Source organism: Hemicordylus capensis, chromosome 1, assembly GCF_027244095.1.
Source record: "Hemicordylus capensis ecotype Gifberg chromosome 1, rHemCap1.1.pri, whole genome shotgun sequence".
Classification (NCBI taxonomy): Eukaryota; Metazoa; Chordata; class Lepidosauria; order Squamata; family Cordylidae; genus Hemicordylus; species Hemicordylus capensis.
The window spans coordinates 296,101,779-296,114,354 of NC_069657.1; the positions used below are offsets into that span (position 1 = coordinate 296,101,779).

At 44.0% G+C, this 12,576-nt stretch overlaps 1 protein-coding gene across 1 annotated transcript in view; it reads right to left on the reverse strand.

Moving 5' to 3' along the window:
- BMP5 (bone morphogenetic protein 5) overlaps nt 1-12,576 on the reverse strand; it is an 81,449-nt gene that overhangs the window by 41,302 nt on the left and 27,571 nt on the right. The window contains exon 2 of the mRNA XM_053284491.1: nt 5,268-5,460. Within this exon, the coding sequence (XP_053140466.1) occupies nt 5,268-5,460 (193 nt within the window). The remainder of the gene's footprint in view (nt 1-5,267; nt 5,461-12,576) is intronic.

Consider the following 12,576-nt stretch of genomic DNA (forward strand, 5'->3'; position numbering starts at 1 on the left):
CTGAAAATTGGGCTCTAAGTTTGACAGTTCACTAGTGGTTGGTTTTTCATTTTCACTGAAGTATGCTACACTGCATATTTGAATTGGTTCTGTAGCAAGATCTAAAATCCAAGATGATCAGGGGCCTAGAGCACCTTTCTTATGAGGCAAGGCTACAACACCTGGGACTATTTAGTTTAGAAAAAAGAGAACTGCGGGGAGACATGATAGAGGTCTATAAAATCATGCATGGTGTGGAGAAAGTGGAGAGAGAGAAATTCTCCTCTCTTTCCAATAACACTAGAACCAGGGGTCATCCCATGAAATTGATTGCCACAAAATTTAGGACCAGCAAATGGAAGTATTTTTTTTACACAATGCATAATCAACTTGTGGAATTCTCTGCTACAAGATGTGGTGACAGCCAACAACCTGGATGGCTTTAAGAGGGGTTTGGATAACTTTATGGAGGAGAGGTCTCTCAACGGCTACTAGTCGGAGGGCTATAGGCCACCTCCAGCCTCAAAGGCAGGATGCCTCTGTACCAATCGCAGGGGAGTAACAGCAGGAAAGTGCATGTCCTCAACTCCTGCCTGTAGGCTTCCAGCGGCATCTGGTGGACCACTGTGTGAAATAGGATGCTGGACTAGATGGGCCTTGAACCTGATCCAACAGGGCTTTTCTTATGTTCTTATGTACTTCTTGAGCTTGCAGTTGCCTAAAAATTCCTAAATTTCATTTATGTGCCCAGACAGACTTTCTCCCTCTCTAAGTCTTTTATTGCTCAGTTTTCTTACTATATACAGTTTGGAAACCACAAAGACTTCTTTTTATATAATCCCTTCAGAGTTTTCCCACATAATCATTCCTGATTCCTTTTTGTCTGCTCTGTCCCATTCTTTCTGCTCCTTTCCTGCATCTGCAGGATGTTGGGTGTGCAGAACACTGCCACGTCCATGACTCTTGAGGAGCATCTCCATCTTGAAAGACCAGAGCTCATACTAGGGACCTTGCAACTTTTCAATGATCTGCAATCTTTGTGCTCTCTCCATTTTCAATGGCTTTTCTCTTTTATTTACTGGCTTCTGTGCCTCATAACCCTTTTGTAGGGGAAGAATGGCAATTCAGTCCCCAAATAGCAAAGCAAAACTAGTTTGGTGGGAAAGCAGCAAAGCAAGAGGTCTTGAGACTGTTCTTTAGTACTGAAGAATTACAAAGATTTATTTAAAGAAAAGGTTACAAACAAATGTGAAAAAGCCTGCAGCTTAATTTCAGCTGTAGCTCATGGCTGAAGAGGGAGACCAAAACAAACAGACATCTCTGGAGATATAAAATGGAGACTAACACTGGAAGAATAAAGAGGGGAGGAGTCTAGCACTTTTTTCATGACCCAACCCCCCCAGTCACTATGAGACACTGCAGCTGAAAGCTGATGCTGCCAGGGTCCTAGCTCCAAGAGAAAAGACCCCAGATTCCCCCCCCCCCCCCCACACACACACACATAGCTGGGAAGGCAGCTTGAGGTGATTTTGATCCCACCAAAATGGCACCAAGAAAGAACTGAGCACCTCTTTTCCCAGTGCCACTTCTGTAATCAAATCTGCATGCCCACACCCACCTTAGTCTGCATAAAACTTTTTATAAGCCTGGAGATCAACCATGGATCTCTCAACACAAGGCCAGTCCAAACAATACCAGAAAAAGCGCACATGGAGAAGGAGGGGCATGCCGAGACTGCATCCTTTGGAAGATCCTTCACAGACATCCAAATGCCCTCCTAGCCATGTACCTAGTTCTCATGTGGGAGCTGTTCATCCAAATGGCCCCTAAAACATGCACTCCAAATACTTGTTTAATCAAGTACTTGGAGCATGTGTATAGGAGGATTCGAGTGAACTGCCCTGAAAAGTGATCAAGGGACTAGGTGTCAGGATGTTCATGGAGGATGTCCTGATGGATGCGTTCTTGGCACATCCCCTCCTTCTTCACGTGTGCTGCCTCCGGTATTGTTTGAACTGGCCCCATATGAGGCATTTGAGCCCTGATTAGTCTCCAGGAAACCTACAGTTAGGAATGTCAGTTGGCTCCTAGAAGGGAGAAACAATAAAACTTCTCCCAGAAAGGGAGAAAAAAATCACTGAGGGAGAAAAAAATCATCAAAGCACATGAAACGGGAAAAATATTTTGTGCAGTCCATTATCAGGTGCTCAGTCCCACAACTCAGGTGACTGGAAAGAGCAGTTAATGCAGGCAGGATACAAACCCAACTGACAAGGAGAAACTAATGGCACTGGACAATAGCACAGAGAAAAAAGCAGGGTGACCTGAAACGGAGAAGACACTTCAGGACCCAGCACTTTACAAGAGGATGACATGAGGCCCCTCAGGAAGTATTGGAGGGGCACAGAAGGGAAGGTCTATGTTAAAAAGAATCCATGTACTTCTTGACCTCCTTAAAGAGTGGGAGATCAATGTAATAATAAACGTAATTTGTTTTCTAGGTAGCTTTACTACTGTCTCAGATAGACATTGGAAAGGATTATAGAAGCTGTAGCAATCATAGCAGGTGTCCTGTTGGCCTAGGGACAGTTGGTTCTCCTCCAATAGAAGAGCCTCTACCCCCCAATATTCTTCATTACTCTTTATGTGTGTCCATTTATAAGAAGATGGAGTTGTGCAGACTGTCTCATTTTGTATTAGCCTGGTCAGCAACTAATCTTCCAAGAGAGCCAGTTTGAGAAGCAAGCAAGTGGTGATGGGCCTCAGGTCTCACTCAGCCCTCACTCACTGAGGCAGCTTGTCACTAGTTCTGTTCCCACATATGCCATTTGCTAAAATAAAATAAAATAAAATAATAAAATAAAATAAAATAAAATAAAATTCTTCTTAAAGAATAAAAACAAAGTTCCATATGATCCATGTAATCTCAAAGATGGGCAAAATGGACATCTGTCCAGCTAGGGGGTCCTAAAGGAAAATTCACAGGTAAGACCAATTTTTCATTCTTCAGCACCCTTGCTAAATCAGTCAGACATGCATGGCATCGACCCTTCGTCAGACAAGGCTCAGAGCTAAGACTTCTGGGATTGAATTAATGCAGACTTCCTGCTGACTTACTGACCCTGTTGGAATAGCCATCACCTATTATCTGAGGGCATGTCTGTACCAGTTTTTCTTGTTGCATTTCATTTCATTTCAGGTTGCCCCACACGGTTCCAACATGCACATTCTTTGCATGTTTCTGTTACATGCATGCTTTCTCTTCTCATGAGTGTGAATTGTGACTTTCTTCAACCAGATATTTGCATAACTGCACCCATGCATCTGGGACTTTTACACACAGCAGGCTTTACCATGTGTTTACTGGGAGGCTTTACTGTAAACTCAAAGTTGTCCCTAAAAAACAAATCTGCAAAAAGTTATTTCCCCCCCCCCTCGGAAATAAATTGGGATATACTCTTAACGCACAATGAAAAACTCAAATTGTGTGTGAAGTGCTCCCTGATAACTCGCAGAGACTTCGGGGTAAACCTGGCTGATATGTAAGGGCAGCCCCTCCATTCCAGAGGAGATGCCAGTTAAAGGGCTTTAAAAGCCCCGTGTGAAAATCTTCCTGGATAATTCTCCAATAATCTGATGAGGCATGCCCCCTAAATAAAGGGAGCCTTTGTGATCAAAAAGTGAATCAGCCCTTGCTCTGCAAAGTCAGAAACTAGCCTTCCAAAAATGAAATTGGTGAGATGGCTATGGCAAATTGCACACATTCAACTGCAGGCCAAACTACACGTTCTTTCAAGTCTGTCATTAAGAGATGGCCTTAAAATAAGAGGTGTACTTTACCCCCACAAAGAGTAGCTACGTGGAGTTCCAACAAAATGGCTGCTTTGGGGGGTAAATAGTTACGTTGGGTTGGTTTTCAGCTGGAAGCTGGTCCAAGGAGAAGCTGGTTGACATTCTGCACAGCGGAATGTCAGCATTAGGGAGCTAATGCACAACTAGAAAGACAGCCCCCATGGAATATAGTGCAGGCATTCCCAACCTGTGGCACTCCAGAGGCTGCTGAACTACAACTCCCATCATCACCACTTGGGGGTGATGAGAGTTGTAGTTCAGCAACCTCTGGAGTACCACAGGTTGGGAGTGCCTGGTGCCTTGTGATGGGGCAGCTGCAGAACAACTTAAAACTGATTCTGGGCAGTCATGCAGTGCTACTTCCATTAACAACCTGTATGGCAAGGCTTTATTTATTTATTTATTCATTTATTCATTTATTCATTCATTCATTCATTCATTCATTCATTTAGTGTTTCTATACTGCCCAAAACTTGCATCTCTGTAAATTATATGATTTACCATTTGGCCATGACCACCCCTCCCCATTTCCATCTTCCCCACCCTGAGCCAGCCCTTCCTGTCCCAAAATGGCATTCTCTCTCTCCCCCACCCACACCACCACGCTCAAAGTGGGGGAGGGAGAAAAAGATAAAAAGATGTGTTTGTGTTTTCTTTCCTATCTTTGGTCTTCCTTCTCTGACTTCCTTCTCTTTCTTTCACTTCCATTGTTTCCAATGGAAATAGTGCCATGCAACTGTCCAGTTCCTTGTAATTATAATCTTGCTAGCATGTTGTGTTGGGTTTTACCATGTTTATCATGTTTGTTTGTGTTTTATTATTTTTATTATGGGTTTTGTATCTTGTTCTGTTTTACTGTAAGCTTCCGCAAGCAGCAGTGTTCTGGAAGGGTGGGATAAAGATATCTAAAAGCAATCTTTGAACTGTCAGCAAGTATTTTGCACTGTAGCCTTTGAAGGGGTACATAAGATCCTACCCTAATGGAAGAATCACTTTGTTGTTCAGAGTGTATCAGGACAATTTTAGCATATTGCCATTTGGAAATTAAGTACGCTTGCATCCTTTTTTGTACATTTGCACTCCCTGCCTGCCCGCCGCCATGAGCGGGCCCTCTTTCTGATCATTGTTGGTTGATCCCTATGATGCTTTGACATGTTCTACTCTGTTATACTTTGGGCTCTGACTTTAAGGACCCAGTTTTGCTGGAGTGCACTAATTCCTAATTCTATTGCACCATCCTAAATTTAGATTCTCAATCATGCCTTTCCCATTCTGCATGAAAATTGGGGGTGCGGTGGTGGGGTTGAAACAACATCTTACATACAATCTCACAAATTATGTTCACACCTATCGTGTCCCTTAGAAAGAGCTCAGAAACTCTCTCCCCTGGAAATGAAGATAAAATTTGAAAGGCTGTAAGGGGCGGAAAAAAGCACCTGTTTGGATACTCCTTGATTATCTGATAAATGCTAATCTTAATGGTTTCATTCTCAAATCGGCTGTAACTTCGATCCTTGTAAATCCGGAATTCAGCTGCTGTCACAGCCTCTCCATGGGGAATCTGAGTCAAGTCAAATCTAAATTCTTTGTAATGTCGTCGTTGAGGGGAAAAATCTTTGTCTCTTTCCACTGTGAAAACAAAACAAAAACAAAGGGTTAAAAATACATATCCTGTGGCTAATTCAGCATTCGCTATATGCTTCGAAACAAACAAACAATGAAGACAACAGAGAACTAGGCAAACAGTCAAAGCAACAACACGCTTCCAGTAAAACACCACTCAACAAGCCAAGTGCCGTGAGGCCAAAGGAGAAGCCCTTCGCAGTTGCATCCAACCTCTCAGAAGGCAGAGCATGGAAGGAAGATCCAGAAAAGTAGAAGAATGCATATTTTAAAGTAATAACAATCTGGCAAAATATACATTGCAAAATAATTAAGAAATTGGGTTAGCTATGTTTTACAAGCTGGAATTATTTACAGCTGAACTTGAAATGTATTACCAAAGATGGCATCTGAGAAAGACAAGGAAGAGAAACTTCCTCCTTGACTGAAGTAATTACTTGAATTACTTCTTGACTGAAGTAATATTTTGTCAGCCCTCAGGACAAAATAGCGTATACTGCAACATTACTGCTTGTTCTGAACCTAGGATTTTGTGCATATCAAACCATAGGATTTTTGTGCATAGGACTGAACCTAGGATTTTGTGCATATCAAACATATGCTCCACCTCTGAGCTATGGCCCCATCCCCGAATCAAGAGAGATGGCTGTAGCCGAGCAGGGAATGGTTTCAATCCATCAGCATCCAGGGTTTGGTCCCAGAACGTTTCCCTTGTGCCACATCATCCTGGCCATAAACCTCTCCCCCATGAATTCTTCATATGTGCTCACTTGCATCTTTTATTACTTTTATTCCTTGCTAACTGTGCAAAGAAAAAAAGATGCACCTTTTTAAAGTGATGGTTCTGTTTATTTAGCAGGGGGGGAGAACAATTTGCCCTATCCATCCCTTGCACAGCATTCCCCCAGTGGCTCTTGCTGGTGTCTTATGTTTCTGGTGTTTTATGTTTCTTTTTAAGATTGTGAGCCCTTTGGGATGGGGAGCCATTTTATGTATGTATGTACGCAAACCACTTTGGGGACTTTTGTTGAAAAGCAGTAAATAAATATTGGTCATATTTGTAAAGCCACAGTACTGATCTATCTGTTACGTTTAAATAAAAATCTGAATATGACATTGAATACCTCACAAATGTCACAATCTCCTCTTAAGACAATTGTATATACGTATTAATTTTACATATGATTTGACAGAAGGACGTGGCTTACGTGAATCTCTATATACTTTGAAGAAGCAGGAAAATAAATCAGTCAGTACCAACCACCTCTGGGTGACAGAGGTTACTGTAAGCTGACACAGAACAAAGTGCACATGTTTACATCTTGAACCCAATGAAAAGGTAGTTTATCTTCAGTAAATACTTTTGGTTATCTGACAAGAGCAGGTCAAAGGTTCCAGGAGTTTCCTCTTGAAATTACTGAGTGCTCTTTCTGATGACTGATAATTGAAAGCAGAGGCTGGAAATATCAAATGTGGTAGGTGACAGATAAGCCACAGATAAATGCAAGGACTCTGGTTCTTACACACTCAAAGGGTAGAGGCCCCAGGAATTAGCTATTGTGTTACTGGGAACAGACAGAGACATCAAACGGATATCTATCCACTTCGCTATCTTCCACCTTCAACCAGCCAAATGTCAGAAACCTGCTATCACACATCCTTTGGTTTCTCTTTGGGAATGCAAAGTGATTGTTTTATGGCTGCTTCCCTCATAGACACAAAGAAATCTGATGTACATTTAACTACAGGTTTATTCAGAAATAACTCCATTTTATCCTTCTTCTTTCCCGCCCTTTTCCCTTCAGACTCCCCGCCCCACAAACATTCTCTACAGGATCCCTTCTGGGACAGACTTCTCAACAACACAACATAAAAAATTACTAGATAGAATACAAGCATGATACATGAGAAAAAAGGAACTTCTGCAACGTAAACTGTAGAGTTGTTTCAAACTAGATCAGAATGAAAGATTACACGTATATTTTTCTTTCAACATCTTAAAATGAACTATGAATCCTTGGATATTGATCTGCTATGCTACAAATATTTTAGTTCACTGGATGACAAAACTAGAAAGGAGCAAAGGGCCACCAAAACTAGTCCCTGTCCAAGAAAGAATCATTCACACATTCACAGGTCAGTCCCTTAAGAATTACCCACATCATCCAGGACATAAAATCAGAGCTGTGCTTATGCCATAATCCCATAATAACATTTTCTCCAGCTGCAGGTGGTTCTCTAGCTGACCCGCCAGTATGGGTCAGCCAGAGTCCATAAGGATCAGTTTCCTGACCTGCCATGGGGGAGGTTCTGATTATATGGTCCACTGTCTGCCAGTGAAACAATCTGGCTGCAACCTGGTTCGGTATATACATCTGAGCTTGTTGCAAGGGATCTTGGTTTCAGAAATGCAATACCAAGTCCTACATATATGTTGAATCATAACAGTAAATACAGTCATGAGGATGTGGTAAAAGTTTGATTCTCCCTGGGCATGATTCAGCAGCAACTTCTAAAACAAACAGAGAGAGGAGGCAGTGTTTTACTGGTCAGCTTGGCCTATCCTAACCCTAACTTCCAAACAAAGCATTTAAACTCAATAGTAGCTTGGGTCTGACAAACTTTATGTTTTAGAAGCCATTTGCAAAGTGCTCTGAAAGTTCATTACCTAAGAACAGGGTGGGATTGGACCAGGTGTAGGTAACGCTAAATATGATGACCTTTTTTTTGGCTTACACACACACACACACACACACACACACACACACACACACACACACTACAGCTGTGAGATAAGAGAATGATACATATGTTGGTAGCAGTCATGCATAATGTGTAGTTATGCCTTTACTTAGAAGTAAGCCGCATCAAACTCAGTGGGCTCAGAGATGGGCTCAGACTGAATCTATCTTTAAAGCAAGTCTTAAACTCTGTTCAGGCATTATATAACCATGTACAATGTATCCAGCCTTACCCCTACACCAATGAGTTCTGTAGCTTTGATCCTAACGCAGAGGTTGCCACCCCTTGAGGACTGGCCTGAAGTCCCTAGGAACTGGCATCAATCTCTAGATTGCTGTGCACCACCCAGAGCCTTTGGATGGGGCAGTCTATGAATGAATGAATGAATGAATGAATGAAATAAAATATGATTACTGAAAGTACTCCAGGTAATTTTATTGGGGCGGGGTGGGGGGGAGATGGAGGAATGAATCTCTAGGATTAGCTTCAGTCAGAGTTGGCAGCCCTACTCTCGCTGTCCATGAGTACCATGCTTGTCTGTACCAGAGACTCTCCCTGTGACTGAGAGTGCTAGGGGTAAAGATTGCTGGTGTGCACCCAGTGTGTACAGTGTATATGGATACATAACACCTGAACACACGGTAAGGTTGTTCACATGACTAGCCCTACGGGGTAGGAGAGGACTATCCCAGATAGGGCTGGTCATGTGGGTGGATGAATGTGTGCCTCCTACCTCACTGCCTGAGCATGTGAATTCTTGTGCTGCCGGCAGCTGCTCCTGAGGTGCCAGCAACCATCTTGACCATAGAGGCCATGGGAAGGAGCAGTCCAGCAGCAGGGAAATTTCCCAATGCACCACGCTACTCACACAATGCATTGTGTGTTATCTGGTGGGCCGGCTTCCTTCCCCCGCCTCATGATCACCGCACTTCTCGCCATCATGCCACTCATCTGGACACGTGGATGGCGGAGTCCTATTTGGGCTCTGGTCATATGGGGGAGGGCAGGTAGGCTCCTGCCTTCCCCCCAGCCCTCCCCATTTTGATCATGTGAACGACCTTTGTGTACGTTAAAGGATAAGCTGAGCCCATTATTATCTATATATGAAATAGACCACACTGAGCCTTGCATTTTTACACAAATCCAAACTACTACCTAATACAAAGCAAGATACTAAACACTTTAGCTGTTCAGTTTCTAAAAGTATTGTGGCTGAGGGGAAACAGGCCGTCTTGCACATCCATCTGTTTTGAAAACTGAAGAGCTAAAACATTTGATATATTTCTGTTGATTAGGCAAGAGGCTAGATTTCTGTAAGAACTTAAGGTTCAGGGTGGTTAACAGGGTTTTAAAGCATCCAAACACATTTTAGAGAAGGATCTACAAAAATAAAATAAACCCCTGAACTCTTTAGTTAGTCCTAAGAATGCTAGTTCTTGACGGAGGTCTGGCTTATCCAAAGATTCCAACTAGTGGCCAGAGTAACCATGTTCTTCAACAGATACCCTCACAGTATGACTTGCCTTTAAGTGCTATCAGTACCATCCGTTTGGTGTTCACTGAGGCTTTTAAAACTTTATTAAAACCCTCCATGTAAGAAAAGCCAACATAATCCAAATAAAGAAACCATATAACTCCATAAAGTAATGATTCGATGAAAAGTGGATTTGTAAACATGTGTTATTCATTTCATTTGAGAGCTAGTCTTGTGGTAGCAAGCGTGACTTGTCCCCTTAAGCAGGGTCTGCCCTGGTTGCATGTGAATGGGAGACTTGATGTGTGAGCACTGCAAGATATTCCCCTCAGGGGATGAAGCCGCTCTGGGAAGAGCAGAAGGTTTCAAGTTCCCTGTGAAGACAATACTGAGCTAGATAGACCAATGGCAGACCATTGTAGTATATGGCAGTTTCCTATGTTCCCAAGTCATATGTAGTTGTGTTACACATCAAAGCAAGTGCTACATTGCAGCTGCCTCCCTAATTATTAAATTCTGCATACTATTTCAGTGGTTGATATTGTAAGTAGGAAAATGACACCTTGTCTTTCTTGATGACAGTTTGATCCTTACAATGAATCAGATCAGAAAATCTAAATAGATGAATGGATGGATGGATACCTGACTTGGTCTACCATGTTAGCTAAGGTGTCAAATATACCCCCAACAATTGAAATGCTATTACTGTACTACAGAGACCATAGATAAAGCTATTTCCTTACTCAGAGCCTGCTGAGCTCTGTCTGTTCCTTTATGGATCTATATGGCCACTATCTAAGGAGATAATGGGCGGCTTCACATGACCAGAGGCCAGCAAGCCAGTAAGTAGAGAATATTTAGATAACATTTTGGGAACTAGAAGCACACATTCCAAACAGCTGTGATGTCTGGATCCACCCAAGTTCAGTTCTCTCACCAGCTACTGAGTTCCATCCACCTTTTGCCTGAGATTCTCTGCCTAAACTCAACTCTTGGTGATCAGTGGGTAGAGAAACATGTGTTGGGCAGGACTCAGTAAAACAACCTGGGAACCAGACTTGGGCAGCTGCAAATGTCAGGCCCATTGGGAGCACGTACTCCCAGCTCCTGAAATTTTGCTTAAACATTCCCTACTTACTAGCTTGCCGTCAGCCATCATGTGAAAGTGCTCCATGCTCCATGCATTTGAAAGAAAAAGTCCTTGTCACTAAATCATGTGGGCTAGATGGTAAATAATTGCAAGGGAATTCAAATGTTCCCCAGTTTCAGGATGTTATTCTAGAACATTACAAACACATAGGAAACCACAGTTGCTCTTTATACCAGAGTACCTTCATCCTCTATAATAAAAGGCTAAGTGTGCACCCGTGTCAAATTCCTGGCATGCGTCCGTGTCTCCCTCGGCTGTTCTGGGCATGCGCAGAGCGCATGCCCAGAACTCGCCGAGGTAGACACAACCGCCAACACCAGGCGGCCATGTTTGGGGGTTGATTCCCCGGCCACGGAAAGGCCAGAAGCGGCTGCCGCGAAGCCGGGGAAGAGGCGGTGGGGGGAAGTGGCCAAGGCGCGGCCAAGGTGGCGGTGGAGCCATGGCTGAAGCCTGGCCGCGCCGCCGAAGCCAGGCGGGGGGAAGAGGCAGTGGGGGAAGCCGGCCGAGGTGGTGGCGGAGCCGCCGCCGAGGCCTGGTGGCACCGCCGAAGCCGGGCGGGGGGGAGACTTTGGGGCCCTTGCCCAGCCGGGGAGACCGGCCGCAGCATGGAGGCTGGCGGCGGCGGGAGGGGGAATGGCGGCAGGGGGCCCGGAGCGCTTACTAGCAGCCGTTATTTAATGGGCCAAAAATCACTTGTCCCATATAATTTGGCAGAACAAAAGCTACTAGTTTCTTAATGTATTTATTTTATTTTATTTTTTATACTGTCCTGAACATAAGAAGAGACCTGCTGGATCAGATCACAGGTCCATCTAATCGAGCATCCTGCTTCCCACAGTGGCCAATCAGATGCCTCTAGGAGGTCTCCAAGCAGGCAGGAAAACAATCACACTCTCCCACTGTTGTTCTGAAGAGATATTCTGAGACATTCTGCCTCTGAACCTGGAGGTACTATAAAACCATCATGAGTAGCAGCCATTGACAGAACTTGTCTAATTTCCAGGTATTTATTTACTTGAATTTTGTATACTGCTGCTCAACTGACCAATGGAACGCCCACGCCCCACTAGGTCCAACGGCAGGCCAGGAAGCAAGTATGACTCATCCTTCGTCTCTCCCAGCTAGAACACTATAGTAGCCTTCCTTATGTCAATAATCTGAGGGCAAAACACATGTTACATTAAGTGCTGATTAGGGATTGTCCCATTCACGGGCCTCCAAAGTGGTTCGAAAGTCCAAAAGTTTGGCTGGTTCAAAGGACGGGGGGGTGCTCTTATCCCTCCTGCCACATTTGCCCCGCCATGATGTGCGCATACGCACCGGGCACGTCTGGACACCTAGGAACATAGGAAGCTGCTATATACTGAGTCAGACCACAGGATCATCTAGCTCAGTATTGTCTACACAGACTGGCAGCGGCTTCTCCAAGGTTGCAGGCAGGAATCTCTCTCAGCCCTATCTTGGAGAGGCTGCCAGGGAGGGAACTTGGAACCTTCTGCTCTTCCCAGAGCAGCTCCATCCCCTGAGGGGAATATCTTGCACTGCTCACACTTCTAGTCTGCCATTCATATGCAACCAGGGCAGACCCTGCTTAGCTAAGGGGACAAGTCATGTTTGCTACTACAAGAGCAGAGCCTCTAGATGGGGCGGTTTATAAATGTAATAAATTAATAATAAATAAATAAGACCAGCTCTCCTCTCTGGTCCAAGGAGGCACTGCGGTGGTAAGGAGGTATGCTGCTGCCCCACTGGACTG